This window comes from Thunnus maccoyii, chromosome 12, assembly GCF_910596095.1.
Source record: "Thunnus maccoyii chromosome 12, fThuMac1.1, whole genome shotgun sequence".
Lineage (NCBI taxonomy): Eukaryota > Metazoa > Chordata > Actinopteri > Scombriformes > Scombridae > Thunnus > Thunnus maccoyii.
In genome coordinates, this window is record NC_056544.1 from 2,172,891 (window position 1) to 2,200,643 (window position 27,753).

Sequence of the window (27,753 nt, forward strand, 5' to 3'; positions counted from 1 at the left end):
CCTATACTCTGTGAATCTGGGTTTACGCCATAGTTATGTTACGTTATCAACGTTGTCACCATGGTAGCAACTTGTCAATCACAACTTAGCCACGCCCTAAAGCACACCCTGCTTTATCATCTATTTTACTCTAAATAGAGCCATAATTTACCAAATGAACATCATGCTGTATTGAAGAAGACTTGAAACTAGCAACTGAGACCATAAACTCATTAGGAAACAGTTTACTGAGGTAATAAATCAAGTGAGAAGTAGGGTCATTTTCTCACAGACTTCTATACAATCTGACTTCTTTTTGCAGCCAGTGGAGTCACCCCCTGCTGGCCATTAGAAATAATGCAGGTTTGAGGCACTTCCACAATGGCTTCACTTTTCAGACTAGAGAGCTACCCGCTTGGCAGGTACAAACAATCCATAGTCACATTCACGCAATCTAGTGGCCGTAGTAATTATAACCTGGGGAATTGATGCAGTTTAGATGACATCAGTATAAGGTGACTTGATGTTTTTATTAATGTTGAACCAAAACCTAAATCTTTCACTAACCTAAACCAAAGTGATTTTGTTCCCTAAACCTAACCTCACAGAAGACTCAAGAGGAAAACTTCGGCCTCCGGTGTCAACATCTTGTGTTTTGTGCCTGCACATCCACCTCAATCACCTCCCTACAACTTCAGTGAAGTATATATATGTAGCACTTCCTTCATTAAAAATTATGCATGTGAACATAATCCAGGCAGTGATTACATATGCCAAAGCAACGTAATTGAGAAAACAATTTAGCAGTATACACATGTAATTTCTAGGAGACAGAATTGTTAGCTGACATACCTCTCAATGCAAAACTATAAGTTCCCCTTGAAAAGTTCCCAGTGGCCAACACTAGCTAGCCCAAAATTAATTAGTTTATTTAGTTTATCATTAATTTATTAGTTTTACCAATTGAGCACCTTAAGTTCTCCGAACAAAGTTATTTTGCAAAAATGTTGGTCTTTGGGATAATTTATTACAGTCAGCTCAGACTGCTACCAATCTGAACCAGTGACCAACATGGTACTGCCACAAAAACATGCCAGAGGCTAAAGAAAACATTTTCCCCATTGACCGCCATCATAAAAGAGACATCTGTAAAACTGCTAACAGGACAACTCCAAACAAGGTCAACTATTACCAGACACCTGTACATAGCAGCATTGGAGTTGAAGATAAGCATTTATGGAACCTTCTGTAATGTTCTCCTCAATTTACACACATGTCAGGTTACCAACACCTACAACACTTTTGTGTCTCACCGTGACTCACTGACACCCTGAAGGTTAAACCCTGATTCCTGATAACCTTGAGAAGGAACATAATGTATTGCTGCCGGTGCAGGGATACAAAAGGTACAGCAGCATGTAGAAGGACACATCACCATGTAACTCACACACTGTAACTTTATAATTGGCGAGCTTCCCCTCTTACACATACTCAATTTATTTACTTTAAATGAAAAATATTGTAAAAATGACAACATTTGTTAAAGGCATTCCTTCCCTTATGCACTCTACTACTTTTTCTAGATAACTTTGTGCAATTACTTCATGTGTTATGAATCTGTTTTACTGTTAGTTGGTAACTGTAAAACTGTGTGACTGTTCCTCTTAAGTAAAATAAAAACACCAACTGAGCATGAGACACTGTGAGCCGTGTAGCTGCAAGAGCGAGTGGATGATCTCATTATTCAAGTGTCAGAGTGTGTTCAGAAAATGCTCCACACACACTCCACTTGTCCAGTGACGGCAATTACTCGAAATACAGCAGTCAACAAACTGCTTTTTGTGTATCACACAAAGACACGTATGCATGAAAAATGATAGTTTATGTCTGGTATGTTCTGTGACTTTGTGGCTGTGTTGAATGAACAGAAATAACCTTGAGTAATTTTAAGTCTTTGCCAAAAGTAGCAGCCTGAAGGAGTGAAGACTGGTCAAAATGACCTCATTTTGCAAAATGTCCACACTCAGAAGGTCTGAACCTAAACTGGTTCTAACAAGGACAGAATTACCACTACACACACACACACATGTACACACCTCTCCCACATGAGATGCAGACAGTGTTTAGCCTGGAGGCTCTGCTCCACTGCATTACTCGCTTCACAGGCTTACAAAGCAGAGAGCCATCTGGCCTTATCAGCCCCTTTAGACTGAGCAGAGAGACACGGTGCAGGCTGGACAGGACATGCAGCACACATTATGCACCTGTATCACAGAGAGTGACCGGGTGAGAGACTCATATAGACTGGCAAAGAGAGAGAGAGAGAGAGAGAGAGAGAGAGAGAGAGAGAGAGAGAGAGAGAGAGAGATGAGGGGGGATGTGTGAGAGAGAGAGATAGAGGACAAAAGGAAGTTGAGAGAGTTTGAAAATGAGTGGAGGGGACTGGCGTACGAGAGAGGTGAAAAAAACTAGAGGAACTGGAGGAATTCTGCTTCTGTGTCACAGTGATGGAGGGCAAGATTAACTGTCCTGAGCCAAGGACAAAAATCGACATAATTTCAGACCGTTAGAATTAGTTTTTACTGGATTTGAAGGCCAAAACCAATATTTTTGAGCCAATAGTGAATTTGATTGTGAGGGATGTATTGGGACATCTCTTCCCAGCCCTCAGTATAATCCCAGCTTCAGTCCTTTTGACAGAATGACACAAAACTGGCTTCCACCTGCAGAAAACCAAAAGACCTCAAGCTGTGTGCATTCCACTGCCCGCCTCGTGCTGAAATGAGAGGAGCCCAAATAATGCCAGGATCGTAGGCCAGGAAATATATTAAATATATATTTTGACAGTAAAGGGTACTTGACATTATAAATGCAGCTTTCTTCTGCGTGCCCTTGTCTCATTTTTCACTGTAATCCCTCACACACAAACACAAGAGAGAAAGGAAGAGAGGGCAGATAAGAGGAGAATATTTTTCTCTACTTTAGCTCAGAGAGACAGACAGAGATCAGAAAGCAAGCAGATGGAAGCTAAGCATACATATTAGGGTTCAACGGATGTCTCTGCATTCAGGCTCCCAGTGGATAGCCACGTGGTTGTGTTTAGCATCATTCAATCTTCACTGAAAAAGACATTCATCTTTTAAGGAGTTTTACCTGATTTTCAATTTTTAAAGGTTAAAGAGGCAACCACTACTACTGCTGCTAATATATCAGTAGAAATGTACATATTTGATAAGACGTTATATATTTATTTGGCCAGCTGGGGGCAGCAGAATGTAAACACAAAACTGACCTTTACCATATTAAGTTTATATGGTTAACGTATTAGCAAACAGTTGCCTATTTACACATCCAGCAGACTAAAAGCAAAGTTAGCATTCATTTACAGTCATGTTTGTGTCCACCTGATGAATTTAAGTCCGATATTCACTCTCCTTTTTGCTCTGTTTTGATCTTCACCAACTCCCGAGAAAAATATCCAGGTCTTTAGCCGCTAAATGCTTCACTCTGTTTGCTAGCTAGCTGCTAACTTTGTCTGTCTGTTTGATGCTGGGCACTTAGTGTACAGTGGGTTTTTCACTGAGAACAGCTGCCTGCTGCTGCTGGAAACTAAGCTAATGAGAGCTGTGAGGCTCAACCAAAACAGGGAAGTTGCAGACAGTAAAACCACAACGTTCTGTATTTCCAGTAAGGGGAACTGCAAAGTTGGTTATAATTCTCTGTGGGTTTGTCACTAAGAGTGACACCTTTCACATTTCACACAATCCTTTGATCCACTGTAATACATAAAATACAATATAAAAATGAAAATCAGTGCAGCTTTAAGCATATTCTTAGAAAACAATAGTTGCAGGTGTTTCAGTGTACGTCACATGGTGCTGGTGTGTGTTGCCCTTTATGGTATCAGTATTCCTCAAACAAAATGTTTGTCTGATCATTGAACACCATCCCCCCGACATTTCTAATGTTGGAATTGAAGGGGCTGCATCTCACATATTATCTCTATAGAGATTTCATATCTTTTATCGTAATTTTCTTATTGTTTTGATCTTAATGTGTTCTGTTTCCTAGATGCTGTGAAGCACTTTGTGGACTTTGTGTAAAAAATATACAAATAAAAATTATTTTCATGCTGTGATTGGTCAGGTGTGATGAGGTGGGAAAGTATCATTCTCTCAATCACAAAACTACTTATGCCACTTTTCACGTGTACAACTGCAAGACTATTAATGCCATTAATGCCAGAAAGAGTGTGCAGTTATCCACATTTGTACGATTCATTGCATCTTGCCTCACTATAAGGGCAAGCTTTTCACCCTGCCTTTGAGTGTGGTCATTCAGAACAGCTATAACCACTGTTGCCTTCAGACATGTTTGTTTGATTCATACCAAACCCTTTAGCCTGATAATAAGGCTTAATTGTCATTTTGTCTCCCTTTATTATTCATTCTAACATTGTGTTTGTTTTAGCAATTGTCTGTTTGGAAAGTGATTATTCTTTCCAAACCAATCTCCAGTGACGTATCTGTCCCCTCAGTGCCATTTTCAGTTGTCATGGAAGCTGTGGTGGCAGTTGCTAGGTGCTGTAAACGAATTAAAGGTTTTACTTCAGTCAACAGTCAACTGTGCAAGAACATGCACAGCTATGTCAATCTAATTATTCACCATTTTTCTCATTCTGGCACAGGAAAATTAGTATTATAAATTATTACATTCTTAATCCCTTTTACAATGCCGTGGTTGGCTTGATTGTTAATCCAGCCAGGGAGGAAGTCATATATTATCACGAACCTGTCTATCTGAACTGCTGAACTGCAATTCACAGGTCTGGCACCAGGCTATTGATATCATTCAAATCAGTTCATGCTAAGGGCTTCTCATGTACAAGCAGTTTAGTACAGCTCTACCCTGTGATGAATAATAGATATCGTGTCTAGTAGGTTGGAAATGCTATATGTTTAGTTTTTATTTAAAGAGACACCCCGTGTTTTTTGTCTAATTGAATTATTCTGACATTTTTTTTATATGAATGTAATATACTTTCACATCATAAGATGTGCTCTGGTGCTGCTGTGGATGCAGTATGGAGACTGTAGCTACAAGCTCAACTCATGCGCAGCTCATAAATAAACAAGCTCTGGCCTGAGCAAGACGCTAACTTTGGCCTCTCTATGCTGACCAGTCGTCCGGGGTTGTCTGGGAATGTCCCGGTTTCAAGCTGGGTGTCCCGAGTCCCGACAAATATCTTAACAACACTAAAATTTACCAGTTTTCAACATTCACTACAAAATTGTCCCGGTTTCACCACAATTAAAACAATAATTATAATATTATGCTTGTTTTCGGTGCTTACATAGATGTTTATCATGTTCTGTCCCGCTCATTATTACCTAACAAAACATAAACAATGCACCATATGTCTGAATTCAACACTGATTTGTCTGTATGTGTGTCAATCAATCAGTGTGTCGTTGTCAAGGCTGTTGCTAGCCTATGGTGCTTGCGGCTCCTTCTGACAGAACTTGTCAATATGCTAACGGTCAGCTGTCATGCTGAAGAGAGAGTGGGTCTAAAGAGCTCCAGCAGTCTTACTCCTTCCTTTGTAAAGTACCCAGCAACAAAAATGCTGTGTACTACACACACTGCAAGAGTACGTTGTTGGTCGCGCACAGTGGAAATGCTGATATAAAAGATCACATTAAGATGGCCAAACATAAGTTGTGATTTCTCCAGAACTCCAGAAAAGAAACTCTAACTAAGAAGGATGATTGAGAAACATAAAGTACCCGGCAATATTCTTAAAGGTAACTTTATTTAAAGGCTCCTGCTCAGTTTTTGTTATTAATGAGGTGCAATTATGATTGATGTTTTAATGTTTTAACGTTTTTTTATGTTTTGTAAACAACTGTAGCAATTGTACACTCGTTCTGTAAACCTGTGACCAGATTGTGGCATAGCGTTGAGCCTATTAAGTTATTTATTGGACACAAAGAGATTTGTGTCTTTTTTATTTACAAAAAATACCAATACCTTGGTGGATTTTGGGAGACAAAACATAATTTTTCATCTGCAGAGGTGCTGTCCATGGTGTTGAAAGGTGCGCTCGGTAGGTGTGCTTAGCGCTGAAATAATTGTCCCCCATCCTGATGAAAACGCCTATGGTGCGTGCACAAGCGTGTACATGTGCTTATGCATGAAGGGTCCTGGTTTGGGGGTTTGAAATTATGTTCACCCTAGTCCTCTCTCTTTTGATCAACAGGTACTGCAAAACTTGTTTTCTTGTTTTTAGCTTGGTTCAGGATCTAATGTGAATTCAGTATTAATTGTTTTGTAATTTTGAGATGTATGTTAAGTGTAGCAAGCTTCGTTTTGTAGCTGATTGTCCTGATGAGCATTGTCGTGCTGATTAGTTCTTTCCATGAACTTTAGTTTTGCACAGTAGTTTTATAAGTGTAAGTAACTGACATTAGCATTCTGTAACATAAGAAAATGTGTTCTAAATATTGCTAAGAGTATTAGCCAGCCAGCAGTGATTAAATGGTGATGAGAAAGATACCATATTCAAACTAGTTTAACATTTATAGTCACTCACTAACATGTTGTCATCGCGCCATATTGTTAAGCGCTGCTGTTAAGTACAATTGTATGAGAGAGTGTGATGTGCGAGAATGTTGTAGAAAGGTTTTGTGTATATTAGGCTAGTGTTGAATGAGTGTTAGCAGGACTGTATGTGTTAATATGTGAGTGACTGCAGGTATTAGAGGGAATGTGTGTTCTGAGTTATATTATTTTGGTACATATTAGTATTTTCAGTAAAGCCAACTTTTGTTTATGTGGAATATATGTTAAATTATTTTGAAATTGTGCACTTATTTTCCTTTAGGCAGAATGTTTTATGTTATTTATCATCGGTTTTGTTACACCAATTGTTATTCAATTTGTGAAACGTTTTGGTATTAATTTAACATGCACTTTAATCAGAGAGCTTAGAGATAACATGACTGGGAATGTTATGCAATCGTACACAGAAATGAACAAGCTCTGGCCTGAGCAAGACGCTAACTTTGGTCCTCTCTCTATCGATCCATAGATAAACTGTTTATGTATCGGCTACACAGTGCTTCCTAGCCTGTGTAACCTACCGGTCCAGAGTTCCCCTAGGTCCTGTTCAGGTCACATGTGCAACTTATTTTCCATCACCTCATGCTAACGGTGGATGATGTATATTTCAATCTAACTCTAATACATTCACCGTAGTTTCCCTGCAGAGTCTGAATTAGAAGAATGACAGGCTATGGGAGACAGGAATAGTCAATTACATTACACTGCACACTTTGATCTTCCATACAGTACTGTACATTATGCACCTGAGCCCACGGCATCATTTGCCACACAAGGGAGAGGACCGCAATGCACAGTTGTAAAGATAAGCCTCCATTTATAGGGTTTCTGCAGATGATCAGGCTGGAAGTAAACTGTTGAATACTGTCACATATAGACCTGAATAAATCACAGTTACATTGAGTGAGGGGTTTTGTTGTAATAATGAGCACATGTAAAAAAAAAAAATCACACTCAGATACTCTTAATTATTGATTAATATAATTTTATCTGTAGCAACCTCATGGTAGCTTTTACATTTAAGTAATAGAAATGACAGGTATTAATACAGCCAAATGACTAACCTAATTGGTTGGACTTTACTGTAAGTCATCTTACACCGACTCTGCCAGACAGAATAAATGTTTAAACCTGCAATAATCAATTTTGGCCACTGGGGGCACAACAACCCCTAAATATGCTGCCTGTCACATATATATCATCTTCTATGAAACTGTTGAGGTGAACACGTTCTTTTACACATCATTTGTCATTTACTGGAGTCATGTTTTGGTGTTCCTGGTGAATGTAAGTCCTCTCCTTTTAGCTCTGTTTTGGTCTCCACCATCTTTGGTGTTTGCTACTTCACCAGCTAGTAACTAGCTTTTCTGTTTGGTGCCAGGGAGGTAATAAGAAGGTTTTATTGCCATAAACAGCTCATTAATGTACTTTAATGTATTTAATATTTTATTAATATCAACATATCCCATATTAAGTCCAAACAACAATATATTTATTGTGTTTGTGTAGCCACTGCCATTAACACTGTGCAGAGTGAATTAGTTCAGTTGTTTATTACATTGTGTAACCGTGTGACAGTAGTAGGATCATCAACAACCCCTAAAGCAGTAGTTCTCAACCTTTTTGGGCCAGTGCCCCCCTATCCATTATCCAGATCCCATACCACTCCTCATCAATTAAAATGTAGGCTAATTGTCTTCCCTCAATATTAATGCTGATTATTATTCTGTGTTATATCATTAAAAAAGCATGTCACTGGATGCCAAATAACAGATTTGTTTAACTGGACAGTTGGAATATCATTATCATTAGTTTCACATGCAGGGAGCAGAAAAGACATGTGAATAGAAATTATACTTGAATGAATGTTAAACAAATGCAACGGTAAGAAATTTGACATTCAAATTTTAATTAAGTCTTGTTATTGATCACGATAAAATAAATAATATTCCTGACATTGAAATACTGAGTGAAGTTTAGAAAGAATGAAGAACACAGACATCAGTCACTATCAGTCCTTCCTCCTGTCCTCTGTCCTCCCTCTGCTGCTGGTTGAGGGGAGGGGCTGGTTTGAACCAGTAGTTAAGTCTAGCCAATAGCAACGTTTACAAGAATTTGCCAAATTTTAATATATATTACAAACACTGACAAATAGAGCAGATGAGAGGACAGAGAAGCTGGCGAGACCATAAATGACCGCAAAATACAGCAGAGACTCAGCATAGTTACACTGTGTCTACACAGAAAGCAGAGCACATTCAGCAGAGCAGCATCAGCGAAGGCTCCATGTGTCTACACAGGAGGTGTTCAGGTACAGTGTTGAGCATAGGTCACCCGCGTTTTAGAAGTGCTCAGACCCCAGTACACAAATTTGACTGTGGTTGCGTAGGTAAAATAGAGATAAATAGACTTTACAGTGCTGTGAAAAAAACACAGGAAAGCTCTTAAGTTTATGATAAAATTGTGAAAATGTGCATTCGAATGTAGGACTACATTGGTCTTAAGACAAACACACAAAAGCACTCACCAAGAAAACCTCAGCGCCCCTCTTTTAAAAATATTGCTTCCAGCAACCCCAATGTTCTCTGAATGCTGCCCTAAAGCTATTCAAGTCAATATGAATGTTGTTTTTTTCTATAGAGATACAAATGGAACCCTTCTTATCCCATTACTTCAGTCAAAAGACTACAATTAGATTTCATATGGATACTTGATTTTAGACAAAATACATATAATGATAAAACAATAACAGTGAACTTTAATCACATACTTTGTTTTGACAGTGGCTCTTTATTTTCTCACAAAAAAAGTTCTTGAAAACTAATTATGTCTGAACATTAGGGTTTGTTACTGTCCAATATTGAATTACTGTCACTTTCATTTAAATTCAATGTAGAATGCATGCTTATGGCTCATCATTGTAATTATCAAGTCAGTTTGACAATGTTGAGACTATTTTTAACTTTGGGTTTGGATATTCATTTTTATCATGTATTTGTTCAAGTTGCTTCATGTGAGTTCTGCAGAGGACATTTTTAAAGAAACAGTCTCCTAAACCTGTATTAGACTGATTAAGGCTGTCATTAACTGACTACAGTTTATATCAGTATAATATGGTATCAACCTTACACATAAACACAATGAAATTAATTACAGTATGACAGTCAGTGGTAGAAGTAATAATCCAGGATTGGCGATACTGGACTATGTAAAAGACCAACAATTGATCTACCAACAAGTATTGTGTGTGTATCAAAGCCTGATACCTGGCAGTCTTTCCTCCTGTCCTCTGTCCTCCTCCCTCTGCTGCTGATGTGATTCACTGCCTGCAAGTACCACTGGTAGAGAAACGCCAGCAGCTAAGTTTACAAGAATTTGCCAAATAAGATGTGTGAAAAACTCAGATAAAGAGTTACGGCTATGTACAGACAGCTTTCATGTTATTAGCTTAACCAGCATGCTGTGGTTGTGAAAAACATACTGGTGATAGATGGGAGACTGGGGGCAAAGCAGTTGAAAATATAGCTTTTCTATGTGTTTATGCTTGTCGAAAAAAAAACTCCCATATTTTGAAAACCTAAATGTTGGCAGGTGAGAGTTGCTTAGCTCTGGGAGCAAATCTGGGCTTGTGTAACTGTTTGTGTTTCTTGACCTGTTGGATTACAGTGTTATCATAAACGATGAAACCGATGGCCAGTGGTGGAATATAATTAAGTACATTTACTCAAGTATTTAAGTACAATTTTTAGGTACTTTACTTGAGCATTTTCATTTTATGGTACTTTGTACTCAATTCAGTGGGAAATATTGTACTTTTTACTACACTACTTATATTTGACAGCTGTGGTTACTTTTAAAATTAAATTTTACATTAAATTAAAACAAAAAATGTTAAAGATTAAGAAATTCACACATTTTAGCCTTACACACTTTGTGTGTAATTTTAGCTTCTTGTCATGTTACAGATTTCTATACCCAGCTGATTTAATATATCTGTCACAGAAGCTGATTTTCTGTAAAACAAGCACTTATTACTTTAAGTAAATTTTGCTGATAATACTTTGTATACTTCTATACTATATACTATACTTAAGTAGGATCTTAAATGCAGGGCTTTTACTTGTAATTTGTAGAGTATTAAATTGTTGATTCATTAATCTGTAGGAGCGTCTTTAATTTGGTGGCTTTTTCCTGGTGCTAAGTATGAGAAGCTGAAAGCCATAATTCAAAATGAACACATGTCTAAGTGAACACATGTAAAAGCGGAAGGAATTAGAGTGAATGTAGTTTAATCTAAAGTAATGTGTTATATTTTATGAGTTCATTCTAATTCTTGTATTTAAAGTCTTTATTAGTGTAACTATCAACAGCCATACAAATGTAATGAAGTAAAAAAAGAACATTTCATACTTTCCTTTGAACTGTAGTGGAGTAGAAGGATAAAGCTGCACATAATGGAAATATTCAGGTAAAATGTAAGTATCTCAGAGCATAGTCCTTGGTACTTTGTCACTGTCTGCCTCTGTTTCTTTTAGCACAACACCACACTGCATCTACTGAGAAGGAGTACAGACCGATGTATTGTGCAATGTATTGTGCATTTTTTTCCAGCAAAGAAGGAGGTAGGCATGAGTGAGACAGGAAGAGAGGAGAAAGAGGTATTTTAGATCGAAAGGAACCCCCTACACACACACACACACACACACACACACACACACACACACACACACACACACACACACACACAGCCGTTTTGTCAGTCTGAATGTTTGGCTTTCATCCTGTGATTCTCTCCACTTCAGAGAGTCCAAGGTTAGCCATCGTTTTCTCTCCTGATAATTCATGTGCTCATACAAGCATGAAGGCACAGGGCCGGTGCCTCCTTTCCAAGGCCACCAGAGAGCTGCAGAGAAAGGAAATTATTGTATAATATCAGCACAGAACAGATAAGAGCAAGGAAGAATGGGTGTTTGGTACAGCTTATGATGGGTGTTTTTTTTGTTCTATACGGACAGAGAAGCACTGAGGCTACGCACCTGCTGTCTTTTTGTATCCCCTTATTAAATAAGTTAATAAGGGAAAACAACAAAGAAATGATAAAAACCAAGAGAAAGAAAACAGAAATAAGGAAAGTAAGAGGCTGTAAAAAAATATATTTGGAGGGGTCAGAAAAGGAGGGTGTCATATTGTTGTTTTTAAATGTGCTTTATAAATAAATTTGATTTGATTTGATTTGAATTTTATGAATTGGTATCCAAATTCATCAAAGTTGAACTCAAACGGAAACATTTTTGCAAATTTTATGTTGCCCTGCTTCTGGCCTTCGATTTAGGCATCTTGTAATTGGTTTGTTTATGACATGAACACATCATCTGATCTCATTTATGTTATTTCTTATTATCTGGGATCATAGGTAGGAGGCAAGCAGAGCTGCTGCTTGTGCTTATTTCACTCATTCACTGTCAGTGATAACTTTTTTAGTAGCTCATGGTTTGAAGTACTAAAGGTAGAAAAGACTGAAAGTGACTGGAATATTTGGTATATGGGACACACCGTTTTGTTATGTTTGCAATCATTTTGGGAACTGCTAATTCCACTAATTCCATGTTAAATATGCCATTTGGTGGCTATGTGAAAATGAATCTTCTATTAACATGTGAATGTTTAAATAGAGGTTCACCATAAAAAAATATATTAATAACGCTGAAAGGGACTTGCTTTTTTATATAAAGAAAAATATGAGGCTGTTTTTATACAGTCCCTAAAACATAAGACAAAAAAAAGTCTCTTCTCTCCTGTACCCTGTCTCCTCCTTTCTATTCCATTCCTCTTCTCCTATCACAAGTTCCTGACCTTATTTTTGTACTTAACTTTTTCCTCTCTCTTCTTATTTTCCTTCCCCTCCTCTCCAACTGATGTCAGGTAAATTCCAGCAAACATGTTGTGTTCGGCTCCCACCTGCCTGCACCACTAAGTTCATCTGTCAGCCAAGTGAGATGCTCCGCAACATGTTAAACAAGCCCTTAGCATTCAGCTGCTAGCCTCCGAGACACACTGGCTGCCACTGAGTGCGTGGCCAAAGCCTAGAATTCATTTCCTGTCTCTCTCTGTGTGTAGCATAAAGGAGGAACCGCCATGCTAATCATATTGATCAAGATGAAAAGCCAGTTGGAGTCCTGTGGTGGATTTTTAAAGCTGCCATGGGCAAGGTTTTAATATAAAAGTCCACCTTTCATCCCATTAAATGTTGCTGCAATAGAGAAGAGCATCCCGTCTCTAATAATGAAAGCAGCACAGATTCCCTCTGTTCACTAAAATTACATGCTAATGTCTGTATGGTCAAAGTATTTAGGAGATTTCAAAACTGTAGGTCAACCAGACGGTAGTGAGAGAGTCGACTGATCATACATTGAAGTGTGTACAGTATTTTGTTCTTTTTCTTATCTAATAAAGAGTTTCTGTCATATTTCATGACTGATTAGTTAGTTAGATTTGATTTGGATTACTCCTTAAGATTCTTTTTTTTTGTTTCCACCATGGTTTCCTCATGTCATGTCATTTAAAATTAACCTAAAGTCATGTAACATGTACAGAACAGATTGTGGGTGTACTCACATTTGGACCCATTTACACCTGATATTAAAGGACAGGTTTACAACTTTTCAAGATAAATTTTGCAAAACATTTTTGCACAGAACAAATTTTGTCTCCCATCACTTCCATTTAAAGCGCAAGTGAGGGAAAGAAAAAGGGATCTCTTAATGGTCAGTATGAACCAAGCAGCAACTACCACAATTTGATAGCTGCTAGATACTCCAACTGACTCCCTTTCAAGAACTTCTCTCTAGTAAGTCATTTTTTTCAACGAGTCATTATGTTCTCAATCTCTAAATTCAGACCCTCTCATAAGTGTGCTCGTGGTCATTTAGGAAATGTTAATAAAATTTGAAGACTTATAGTTGCTTTGACTTTATAGTTTCCAGAGCATGAAAGGCAACACCCTGAACTCCTTATTTGGAAGGTCCTGGCTCCAAAGATGGCGCCAACCATAAGATGCAACTCAAACTGGCTCCAATGCAAACCAACAGGTGACGTCACACCTCGCTATGTCTATCTATATATACAGTCTATGGTAAAAACAGGAAGAATGATTAAAAAAGATAAACCTGTTTCAATATTCATATGGGCACCTGACTATTGTTTTCAGGCAGACTTGAAAAATTGTGAACCTGTCCTTTAACATGCAGTCAGATTGGCCTGCATTGTGATCACATCTCAGCCAGATATATATGCAAACTGTGCAGTTTAGCCACATTTTCAAGAAAAATGTGCACCCAACAAATTGAAAGTCACCTAACTCCACCTCTTCCTGCTACCTAAAGCTGCCCGTTTAAAAGCTGTCCTTTGAGGCTATCCCAATTCCCACAGAGACCTGCCAACACTTCCATCCATGGTTTCTCCCATGTTTTTTGTTTTGTTGTTTCTCCTAGGGATATGCATGACCCTCAAACTTTATGAATCATCGTCATTCACAGATCCATAGCTTTGTATGTTTGTCTGACGTTACCAAAAGTTGCCTGATTGTCTATGAAACACAATCTACACAAACAATCCACACGCGACATACAATTTCAACCCATATGTCACCACGACCTGGCAAACCACAACCTGATTCAATGTGTGTGTGTGTGCAGCTGCTCTCTGCGCAGGCAGGTGGGCCAGCTAACTTATATCTGTTGTCAAAATGTCAAGGCAGGACAGCGTTCCATCTAAAAAACCCAAATACACCGCAAAGTTGGACTGAACAGTTTCCATTCATAGGATCTTTCATGGTGTATGTATTAAACACAAGCTTGCTTCAATTCCCCATGTGTGTTAAATTAGAAAGATATCGCTGCACATTAAGAAAAACTGGCGCATCTGAGTGAATATTGGCAGGTATGCCCACACTTCTAGTATTTGCAAGTAGTCAAGTGACTGCTTGTGTGATTTATTTCAGGTAATTGCAGACAGTGTCCATGTGCTTGTTAAGAGAGCAAGCATGTAGAGGTTTTATCAGAACCCACTGGGAACACTTGATTAATTAGGGCATCCCTCTGACTGTTGGCTTAATTTAATTTCCATATAATGAACAAATAAGTAGGATCAACCGTACGGTATTAAAGTCACAATCAGATGACAGTAAAAAATGCACTTTAAGGAGCTGATGAGTGATATAATTATAAAACTAGAAGCATGCAGGTCTACTGTAAATAATATTATACTATAATTTGAAAGGTTTCTGTGAATCACACGTACTGACATGAACATTTGAACCCATCTGTTTATGATGATATAAAGTGGGAAAGACAATGTGTACCAATTTCCCAACCTTTTAGTTGTGTTTTTCGTCATTCTCGTAATAAAATGGTCAAATCAGAAAACAGCTAGTTTCCTTTAGTAATCCACAGTAATCACAAATATTCAATATACAACCTCAACCTGAATATTGGCTATATTTGCATTAGAATCATAACTTTTACATTATTATTAATATGGTCATTAAGTTTAAACCACTTACTTGGCAGTAAGTGGTTATCTCAGTGGTCTCAATGGTCAATATAAACTCTGATGATTGATTAAAGTTATGCAAAAGTGCAGAAAAGTTGAAACATTGTCTACTTTTTATTTCAGGAAATCAAGTTTCATATATTTCTTCATAGTCAGGAGATTGTAAATATTGATGCATTTTCACTCTCATTTAATTGAGAATGATTCAACCCAATAAAATTGAATTGGTGGCTGAATGGAGACAGACCAGCTTCACTTAAATCAGTTCACTTCATCAGAGCTTGCTTTAAGAGCTATCTCAGCAATTAAGTTTTGCACTTGCATAAACTGTTGAGAGACAGACGGCTAGTGTGGATCATGCTTTAAAAACACCTGATACTAAATTTCCCATAATGCAATGTAATACTGTCTTTTGTTAGATCCTTCCATCTTGGTAAATGCCCACAATTTTTAAACCCATGCTTTCTGTCATAAACATGTAGCCTCCCAGCCCAGACTGAGATAACCTTGATGACATCATTAGGGGTCTTATAAAGAATACCCCGAGCACAAGGTCATCTCAGTAATTTACTACTGCATAAACAAACCTTACAGATGTTTGACCTCAATTGTACATATCATGTGTACAGTAGATGGCTGTAGAGCATACAGAAATCCATGTGTTCAGTTACCGTTTCAGCTGTCTTGACATTACAGTTGTGTGTTGACATTTCATTAATTCAACCACCTGCCTTGATCTGCTGCCAGCCTGAGCACTCTGCACCATGTTAAACAGCCTGTTAGCATTCAGCTGCAAGACCACACACACACTCACACGCACACACACACACACACACACACACACACACACACACGCACACACACACACACACACACACACGTACACACACATACACACACATACACACAGTGGCTTCAGAGGGAAAAAAGATTGTTTCCACTTGAGACACAGCTTAAAGACAACAGGTAACAGCATCTAAAATCTGTTGTTTGAAGTCATGTCGGGCTGATTTTAATAAACTGGAAAGAGATTAGTGGAAGTGAAGATCACATGAGAATAAACTGCAAGCCCAGTGGATAAAACCCTGCTTCACCCTAGTGTATCTGTGTATGCGAGGGAGGTTATCTGGCTTCTTGAACGCTCTCACGGCTGACCTTGCCTTATGGGAGTCTCTGTAGACCACCAAGATGAGGACATTAACTGTGTCTGACTTCGCTCTGGACTCCTAATGGATTCTCTCTCCAAATCACACTTTTTTTCCCCCTAAATAGCACTACTTCTTCAAAAGAGAGCAAATCACAAAATCCCTTCAGGTGGGAGGAAATCCTCAGCTGGCAAGGAGACAAGGGAGCAAAGAGAATAATGGGAGGGAAGAGCAGGAGGAGATCGGAGAAATTGTGTATTAGAAGACAAGGTATAGGAGGGAAGGCGTGTTTGTGGTGAGAGAAGGGGAGGACAGCTGGTCCTTTGCCCATTCAGTCTGAGGTTTTTATTATTTAACCTCCTACCAGGGGAAATATCTTCCCTAAAATAGCTTAACACTGTTAAACACACCAGTGAACCTTGTCTTTCTAGGTGCCTTGTGTTGTCTGGTGCTGAATTTTCTTATTTCTGACTGATGAAATATAGATGAGACTTTTCCAGTACAGCTGCAGTGATAAATTCAGAACATGTTTCCAGTCTCTAGACATTTTAGGCATGGATATTGTTAGTGTTGCTTATTGGTGACCTAATCCTCCATGTGTTTGTGTTTTACTAGTTATGATCACTTGGAAGCTATCAGTTATGGTCAAATATTGCAAAACTCAAGTCTGTCATATCACAAATGGAGCGATTGGATGATTATTTACGCTTTCATATCATCCTGGCTGGACTACTTTAATTCCCTTTTCACCTGTCTCAGCAAGTCATCTCTGAACCGTCTACAAATGGTCTAGAATGCTGATGCAAGGCTGTTAACCAGGTCAAGCAGGAAGACTCACATCACACCCATTTTAAGTTCTTTACACTGTCTTCCCATCAGGTTTAGGATTGATTTTAAGGTTCTTGTTTTCACATATAGAGCTCTGCATGAACAGACACCTGAGTACATCTTTGACCTTCTCTATCCCTATATTGCCAGTAGGTCTTCTGACCAGAGCCTACTGGCTGTCCATCGCTCTCAGCTGAAAACAAAAGGTGATCATGCCTTTGAAGTAGTGGCTCCAACACTATGGAACTCTCCTCCTTTAGACATACGGTCTGTGGTCTCTGTAGAGGCTTGTAAAAAAACAACTGGAGACCCATCTTTTCAAATTGGCCTTTGTCTCACCTTAAGATGTCAAGTGATTGTTATTTTGTGTTTCTTTTGGGGTATCCTGTTGCTTGTGTTTTTGTTTGTACTTGTGGCTTATGTTTTTATTGTTTGTATGTTTTATGGTCTTAATTTTAACTTATATTCTTGTGACGCACTTTGTGAATTGTACTTCTGTGAAAGGTGCTGTATACTAAATAAAAAACGTATAGGACTCCAAATTGTGGTAATTTATTTGCATTTTGTAACATTGTTTAGAGACAGACTATCAGATCAAGCTTATAACTTGGTGGACTAATGCCCCATCAAATGATTTATTCTGTCATGTCGAGAGGATTATTACAGTGAGTTTTCAGTTTTGCCACTTGCAGTCGAGTCTCAAAATATTCACTGTATTGGGTTCTGCAAATGGACTTGCATCCATGTAATCAGTGTGTAAAACATCCTCTGACAACTGGAGGTCCTTCCTAAACACAGTAGACCTACATATGCCAGAGCGCCCTGGTAGCTGTGCATGCCACAGTTTGTCCCTGGTCTGATTCCAGTCAGGGACCTATGTTGCATGTCATACCCAGCTCTCTCCCCCCTTGTTTCCTGTCCTGTCTTGTAATGTCCAATAAAGGCAAAAAAAAAAAAAAAAAAAAAAAAAAATTCTATATGCTGTGAACAAATAAAATATATTTGTGAGAAGAATTTCTTTTTTCTCTTGACTGAGTCTAGCACCGGTACTCAGCTCGTACCTGCAAAGCTCAACACGAACTGATCTTTCACCCCATTATCTCTAATCAATTTCTATCTGCCCTGTTAATATAAAACCTAACCTGACTTTACATCAAATATTGGCTCGCAGCTGCTGCTGGACAGTGGTGGCAAAGGCTTGGAATGCAGAATATCATGGGAACGCACAACTGGGGAAAATAAACCATGAAAATGAATAACTTCAATGTAAACAAACATAGTTGATATGTGCAGATTGTGCAGTAAGAAGCACCATACATGTTTTCAATGGATTATGTTTATCATTTGTTTCTTCCCGGTCAGCTCTACTTGATGGCAGAGGATCACTTACACCTCTTCAGCATTTAAATATCTGGACGAAACAGTGATGGAATTTGTGCGCTTTTCAAACACTAACCAACAAATTTCCAAATTTAATTCTACCATTATCAGCATATTTGGATTGATGTATATTAATGTTTGGGGTGTCCTGCATTTGTAATTTAGAACTTCAGGTGCTTCACAGAGATGAACTCTCTCCCAGAGACCTCAGCCTTTCTCCCCATTTCACCTGTTGCTGTGTTGAAAGGGGATGAGAGGAGCTCAGGTGATTGTTCATTACTGATGCTCACCCTGACTCCATCTGCTGATTCTGTATTCCTCCCACTATTAATGTATTCAGCCTCTCCTCCACGTTGTGCCTTGTTTGCGCTTATGATCAGGAAAATTGCAAAACTGTGTTAATCACACCCACATGCACCATACGCCAGGAATTAAGACTTGAGTGCGCCTTCACCCTATTTCAGGAAAATAAGGCCTTTTGCAAGATTGATATTAACAGGTCTTTTTCAACAACAGTTTTACCTCTCATCACAGGAAAATCACAGCTGTTACTAACACCAGGACTCTGAAACTGAAGGAGTTAATTGAATTCAGCTGTTATTAATTTTATTATTTACACCTGTGCTTTTTGTACCGTCATATGTCAGAATGTGTATTATTTTTTAACCGAGTGATCACAGTTACATCCTGTATTGTTTTGGTGTTTTCTGTCCACAGCTCCAGCTTGATCATTTGATTTGGAAGCACATGTGCAGGCTTGTGGACTAAACTATGCAGGGTATATGCCAATTCCCTTTATGACTGATCCTCGCTTGACCCGCAAATCGTTCCGGTCTGCCATCATGAAGGCTGTTCCAAAGCACTTATTTCTGCTCTGAGGGGAGGGGAGAGGGGAGGGTTCCCTGAGGAGGCTTGAGTGAGTTTAAACAAGACCAGCCTTCAGGGAAGTCTTTTACTGGCTGACCCTTTATTTAAAATCAGTTCACTAACAAAGACCATGCAATATGGATTTGGTATTAGATAATATGGAAGGACAGCCAGGATGATGTAGGAGGGATGGATCGAGGGTCCAGAGGGAGAGATACGAGATGAAGGGATGATGGTATGGGGGGGTGAGGGTTGTTTCTTCTTTTTGGAGGCTATTAGATTGAGCCTCCAAAAAGACTTCAACTGGAAAGATGCGTGTGAGTGTTTCTGATATTGTTCAGATCATGGCGGATCATTGGTGAGGTATTCTGGAGAAGACCAGAATTTTAATGATGTGGTCAGAGATTCCCTGCTTGGAAACGGTGGAGGTGGCTCCAATATGGAAGGAATGCCCAGAGTATAGCTTGGGGGATATTCCAGATCTGGATAAGACTTGGCGAATGTGGTAGTGGAACCAGAAGCATGTGGCTACGTTACCTGTCTCTGAGATGAATCGAGGATCTTGGGGGGAAGCTTGACTGGCTAGTCTTGAGGTAATGTAGTCACATATGGGTTCATAAGGACTAAGGTATGAATCTAGTCGAAAGAGGTAGATGGGTTGAGGGACACCAGATTGGATGGTCATGCTGTATTTATTATTATTAACCTTTATTTCTGCAGGCAGGGGCCATTGAGAGCATGTTCTCTTTTCCAAGGCCCCCCTAAGTACAGAACATACAGAAAAATACATACAGTGAACAAATTCGAAGTAACAAACAACAAGATTTACAGCAAGCATACAAATAGAGACAACATTCAAACACACATTCACAGTGTAACAAATCTGCCAGTCAAACTAAAGATATACGATAAGCATTCAAGTAGAAGTAGAGTTGCTAATGATATAAGCCTTGGCTCTAGTTGGTCAGCCCCAGTGGCCTATTTAGGATCAATAGCACAAAGAGCATTTAACACTTTGATATTAGTAAATGGCCTCAATGAAAAGGTCTGAGTGCCCAAATTGCCTTTCCAGCTAAATACAGTATGATCTGAGACTGTTTGAGAAAATATGTTGTTTTAAAATATATAACCTGATGAAATGAAATGTTCATTGAACGTATCACAAGTATTCTTTCCACCAGAGATAACATAAGAACCTCGGACAATTTCATAAGGTAAGGATGAAATAGAATTATGTGTTAACGATTTAACCTTTTTCCAGAAATTTGCTGGATTTTCTTTACTTTCAGATAGTGCAGTGACATAAAATGATGATTTGGCTTTTCGAATAAAAGTGAGACAGTTATGATGCTGTTGATGGAAATAATGCCAGTCAGAGGGAAATTTAGTTGTTTGTGCCTTGTGCCAGGCAGCATCCCTTTTATGGAATAATTCAGCGATTTCTGAACAAAACCAAGGGTTGTTCCTGTTTTTAACTCTGAATTTCGTCAAAGGTGCATGCTTGTCTGTAATGGAATTAAATGGAATTAATGGAATTTCAAGCCAAATGTCGATCAGGAATCTCCAGGGTAAACCCAATATCACTGTAGAAAAATGCTCAGAAAATTTTTTTCACTATGATGCATGGTTTAGATCTGTTTGAAATGTTTTAGAACTGTTTTTGCCAGTAAAGTGGGAAACTGTGAATCCACGCTGACTACAGCCACCATCCTCTGTGAAGAAGCAAGCGACAAACTTTTCAGAGCCATGGCGGGTAAATGTTTGTTACTAAAACATTTTGGGTGGAACGTTGCCTTGAAATGTGAGAGAGGATGTGGAGGTTTTTTTTTTTTTTTTTTACTTTACTACCCAAAGAAACAACACTGACATGACCAAGCTGTGTTGTAGGATACAATTATCTTACAAGCCAGTGTAAGTGAGCTTATGTAACCTTTGTTGAGATGGCATTGTAGCCATGAGTGGTAATTACAAGACAATGATAAATACTTAATAGTAGTGCAAGTACAAAAAAATCATAAAAAGTCAGTGAACTGATTCAGCAATGTCAGTTACACTGCAATATCTAGTTAAAGTTTGCTAACATTAGCTAACATCAGCCATCAGAACAAGTAAGGCTGTAGCAGTAAAAACCTTTGAGTGTATTGAATTGGGTAAGAGTTTGCTTCTTATGAATTATTGTCATTTGTAAGATGAAGAATGTGTTATTCATATTTTAAATGGGTATTTACTGCACACATGAAGCTCATTTTACTGGTCATGGTTAGTACTTCTCAGCCTGTGACAACAGTTATTAGTATGTCTTCTGTGACCCTGGAGGGAGTTTTATCATGTCTGAGAAAATGACTCAAGTGACACCACTTTTACAAAATTACAACTTCATAACAGAAATGGCAAACTCAGGATGTCAGGTTTGAAATATTGGGCATTTACCAATCAGGGAAGGAAGGAAGTTATAGTAAAATGTAGGGTCCAGTGTTTTGGAGGTTTGATTCATTATAGAGATGAAAGTTAGGATTTCTCTGCCTATTATTTTTTCAAAATTATGTCCCTTGCAATTCCCTAGACCTTACAGGAGTGTAATACAAAATTGCTGGAGAATCCCTCCAAAAAATTACATAGTCTCACTTTAACTCAATGAGTGGGTGCCCCTTGTGCCATTCTGATGTTGTTGCAGCAGGTGATCAACACTCTGTATATGCTGAATATGAATTCTTCCATTCTGACCCTTAGAATTTGAATGAGTGCTTCCTGATTCCAGCAATACAGGAATCTTACTGGCTCCTGTCTCCCATACTGTTGCCTCCATGGATGCTACTCTTCCTCTGACAAATTGGAGTTGAGTGTTGCTGACCCCAGATTTCCAACTGTGGGCAGTAAGGACACTGAGCATTGGCTCTTAGTGACACACACACAAATTGTTTTGGTGGAGCCAGCATTCAGTCTGTCAAGTCATCTATGCTTCTCAGTATTAGCCTTAACCTTCCTGCCTTTGTCCTGTTCTGCCTGCTGGTGTACGCCTTTGTGACCACCTGTGTGCTGTTTGTCCACCATCTGGAAGTTTTGGCCCTTTGGTTCTGTTTATCACTTTTGATTGCCTTCTAATTGCCAATAGTAAAGGACCCAGCATGTTTTTACACCAATCTGTGTGCCATGTGAGGTTGTGGGCACACTGTCCACAACATCTGACAGCAGAGGCCGTTACACTCTGGCACTACGGAAAAAGCAAACCAGCAATCCACCTGGAAGTCTGACATAAAACTGTGTGTATCTGCGGATTCCCTCGAACAATACTGATTGTTTGGTGCCATCTACATTTTAAAAAAGTGAATTGTTTGCTTGATCCTGGTTGATGACTTTGACCCCTTCCCAGTTTGATGCTGTGACCAGTTTTGATCTGGTGGTCCCCACAGCTATTGCATATGATGTCATACATCTCTCCAGTCTTCCTCTAAGGGTCTTAATTGTAGGAAGGATTCCCATCATCCAATTACAGAACTGAAGAATTGTAGGTGTAATTTATTTGTGGCACATGAAATTTTGAAAACCAGCATAATAACCATTTAAAGGTCCTGAGGCTGCATTTCCACAAATAAATACTGCTGTTGTTAAACCAGCATCTACTTGCGCATTCATACTTTGACTCTTTGGCCAGGAACAAATTGAATAACTGAACAACAGAGGGCGGGCAATATAATGTGTACATATCAACACACACACTTGCTAACAAGGTTTGTGTGTGAGAATCAAAATGACAGCTTTGTAGATATATTACGCCACAAATACAAGTGTTCTGAACACACTGACAGCAGAGAAGTGGATTATGTAGCAGGACTGGTTTGAGAAGTTTCTCTGGATGTTTTGACACTTTTTTCACCCCATGAAAGTGGGCCAACTTTGGAAACGGTGAAATCTGACATGAGTAAAACCTGACTGGAGCTGCAACGGAGAAAGCTAGAAACGTTTCAAGCCTACAGGGGGCTACTGTTTGATTGTCAAAAAGATTCAGTCAGAATATTACTTTAATGATGTGTTCAGGAAGATGATGTGAAGGTAGATTTCTCTATTATGCCAGACAGCAACTGTGGTTGCTAAAATATACGTATCGCCATAATTTTGAGTTTTCAAGATGTCATGCAGGTTTAACTGGCTAACTATGTGCAAGAAATTGTTTGAACACACAAAATGAGAGTTCCATGACTGCCTCATGTTCTTGCTGGCTACATGCAGAGGTATGAAATCCAAATACTCTTGATAAATTAGATTTACTGTACTTTTCTGTTTTTATTCCACTTTTTCTGACATTTAGTCAGATGAGTGAGATGCAGACTTGTTCTCATTTGAACAGTCTTATTTGATGGAACTGTAGAATAGAAGTGTTCAGGGTATTTATTTTTAGAGTGAAGGTGCCATATTATTTATCATATTCTATTCTACACACACACACACACACACACACAACACAGATATATTGTAGTTTGAGTCCTGAAACCTCATTTCTGTCTCCAGTTAATTCCATTCACACTGAGTGTAATATGCTCCGATAAACACTCTCACTGAAGACACTTTGATATTCTCTGTATACACATTCTACAAGGCCTTTTCTCTTGTGTTGTTAATGGACACAGTATCATGTCTGAGGAAGCTTTTGTTTTGGAGAGACAGAGAGAATGAAAGGAGAGGCATAGGGAGAAAAAAGGTGAGATACAGGGACAGAGAGCAGCGCCAGGGAGGAAAAGAGCTTTTTGTCATAAACAACCTGTTCTCTCAATTATGTCATTTGGTTTACAATTCACGTAGTTCACTGCTGCAATTCATTTTGACAAAGTACATTTGAAAGAGTATTACTGATTGAAATAAATTTGATCTTCAAGTAAAAGATGTCACATGCTCTACGAATATCCCATCATGTGTGCACTAAGAACTACTGTGACCTGTCAGACTATAATTACATTTGAGAGAGTAGAAATGGAAGGTAATCCCCTCATGAGACACAACAGTAAATGTGACATATGCAAATCCAGTCTTTTCTGAAATGTAAATGAGGAATGAAATAATTCTGAAATAAAGGGTAAATTACAGGTTTTAGAGCAGCTCTGATTCAGAACCGTTTCATAGGAACTCTGATACTTCAGTCACAGATCCATACAAAAATACTCGCTTTACTTCCAGCAACAGAGCACTTTTTTGTCTAAGTGCCATTTCAGTTGGTGAGAAAGATTAGAAATCCTGCACCATTTTGATTTTTCATAGCTTGTATTGATTTTAATGGAAGAAAACTTCACATTTTTGTTATTTTACAGCCGCCTGATGACTTTTTTGGTTTTTCTAGCTTCAAAATCACCTCACATCTTGGATTCTCTTGGATTGGATTCATATCATCCACTGAGTTTGTATTCTCCAACACGCTTCATGTATCAAATTTTATGAGTGCATCTGTGACTGGTATGCGAAATGTCCAAGTTCTGGTGAGACGGCCATGCAGACAACAGTAATTGGACACATGCTGAAAAGTACAGCTATGGAGGCTAGACTGGTGGATGGCTCTGCGAGGTCAAAGTCCTGCCAAATAAGGTTAGCTTCTCTTCCACTGGCTTTCAAATCTCACTGGGACTCATTTATCGATGGCCCCTGATGATTTTTTCTACATCTGAGTGAAATATGTGCAGACCTCCAATTTGTTCTTATACCCACATGCAAACGTATGTGAATCAGGATAGTTTTTAAATGAGCACTCCACAGATGTAGCATTGCACTTCTATGACATTGGTGGACTAACAATGGATAGTAAAAAAAAAAGAAAAGCATCAAATTTGATGCAGCAGAACCAGATATATCATGTCTTCCTTGTCAAAACCTTACAACCACAATACAACTTAATGCACTCGATTGTACAGACTGAGGCGTGTTATGCTAGTAGCGGCTAATGTAGCCTGGAGGTGTTAGCCTCCAGCAGAGATGAGGAGCTACAGAGGTCTGCTAACCTCACTTCTTTCTAACTCTACATCCCCAGATTTTTTAGCTTTTTCAAACTTGTAGTCTTCAGACCCAACCAACGCTGATTCAAGTGACATCACTTGAGGTAATTTATCAGATTTCACACAACTCCCTCTGGAGCCACAATCGGCTGTATACTACTTTTTACACATATGCAGTAGTACTTCCCAATACTTGGAAACACACTGATGTAGAGAATTGGTGGAGTTCCCCTTTAAATTTGATGCACGTTCCAGGCAATCAGTCATAGCATGAGGAAAGTCCCTTATCTATCTACCTGTGGAAAGCAAATATCAGTAACTATTAATAACCATAATAAATGGGTCAGAAAATAATAAAACACTTGTGAGACATTGCATGGCTGGTCTGGGACCCATGGAGATTTGGAGAAAGTTGCAGGGGAAAAGGTTGTTTTGGGGTCACTGTTGCCCTGACCGGGATAAACTTCATGGATGAATGGAAGGATGGCTGGTCAGATAATTAAGAAGCGCCACAGGTGTGTTTACTGCTGAGTCCACACATAGCCTTCATCATACAGTATGTGGGGGTGAAAACTGAACCAATGTGATTTATCGGCTGTGAGGCAGGAACGGGACATCAAGATGGGGATATAATTTTCGAAAACCTGAGATAGATGCAGCAGTGGCTCAGATAGCTGGAACACTAGAGAGCATCCCACTGCACATCAGGTATGTAGGGGAGGTATTTAGAAATTCAAGTCTGTGCTGGAAAGCATGGCTCAAGGCATAAAACATCTGATTTATTTCATGTCATGACACACCAACTATAGAGTAAGATCAGGTAAATTGCCCAGCATTTTTTGTATTATGGAAGAATAAGCTGTTTTAAAGTATGATGAAAAATCTCCTTCAGTAGGAATATTTTGTATCAGATAATAATCCCATCTGAATGAGGCTTTCAGCATGATGTCAAACCCTTATTGAAGCTTGCATGGGCATTCTTATTTGACCATAACTGTCCCCAAACATTATGCAAATAGTTAAATTGTTCACTGTAACAGCATAGTTTCCATGTGTGGATATAGTAAGAATAACTAATTGAATATCATTGGTAGTGAATATTTAGCACATACCTTCAAGATTAATATTCTGCCTGATATTTTAGTTTTAAAATGTAAATATAGAACGTTTTTCTTCAGACTAAAAAAATAGTCCATGAAAAGTATTCATGCTTTCCTGAATAAAAATATCACAGCAGGGGTTCCTGAAAATCACTGAGTTTTACACAGTAAACAACCTGCAGAGCACTCGCTCTACCCCAAAAAATAACAGAGCAGACGGAGGCTGTTTGAAGGCCTTCCCCACCTGTGACACTCATCCCATAAAAGATTTGGCTGCGCTGATAAAAGCATTTCACGAGAACTCACCATCTGCATCATTAGACGTCCTTTATTACAGTTTTTCCTAAACATTTAATAGACTTGGACAACAAAGTAAAAACCACAGTGCTGCAGCTTCCCTGGGCTTTTGTCATCATTAGCTTGTTTACAGTGCTGGTCATCCCTAGCTGCCTGTCTGTTTGAACTTTCCCCAGAGCAACATTTAAAGAGCCTTCAAAGTGAACATAGATGCAGTTTTACCTGTCTTTGGGTCAACAGAGAAATAGGGCTGTCCCTCCAGGATGCTGTAGACTATCTTGGCGCTGTTCCCATATGTCGGGTCATCTGCATCCGATGCTGTTACCTTGAAAACTGATGTTCCTGTACAGAGAAGGGAACAAAAAATGGTACTTTTAATACTTTTGGTGAATCAGATGATGACCAACCAAAAGCACTGACCAGTACAATGAAATAAAGTGATAGATGTGTCCAAAAACTACTGACTTACAAGTGAATTCTTGACCTTGGAACTAGTAGTTTGACAAAAAAAAATGTGGAAGGAACCGCATTCCTGAACAAGGAACTTCTCTCCTGAGAGTCAAATCTTATAAATGCTAATCAATTGTGTCAACTGAGGTCTATGGCACAGAGGAATAAGATATATCACGCTTTTGCCAGACACACGATACTTGTAAATAGGATGAGTTTGTTGTTGGTTTGGCTCTGCACATGAGATTTTTTGATATAAAAATTAAAATTTAAATATAGAAAATCGCCAGCCAGATCCTTTAAATTGACTGCAATTCTAACCCTGGCTCTGTATCTAATCAGAGAACAGCCCTCACAAACACATTAGAATACAAGCAACACTAAACATAATGTTACTGTCACTGCTGATGCACTACACTCTGATTAGAATCTGCAATGAAAACCATGCCACAATCTATTTTCTTTAATAATATGAAAATATCTTGTTTCTATGTAAATGTGACACTAAACTTCCTCTTGAATGCGCACTATGAGCTGCAGTAAAACACAGTGTGTGTTGTC

At 38.7% G+C, this 27,753-nt stretch overlaps 1 protein-coding gene across 7 annotated transcripts in view; it reads right to left on the reverse strand.

The window, feature by feature from the left end:
• The window catches only part of LOC121908226 (cadherin-18-like), a 211,346-nt gene that overhangs the window by 92,169 nt on the left and 91,424 nt on the right, over positions 1-27,753 (reverse strand). For all 7 annotated transcript variants that reach the window (XM_042428079.1, XM_042428080.1, XM_042428087.1 and 4 more), the window contains one exon: positions 26,965-27,084. In XM_042428079.1, the coding sequence (XP_042284013.1) occupies positions 26,965-27,084 (120 nt within the window). The remainder of the gene's footprint in view (positions 1-26,964; positions 27,085-27,753) is intronic.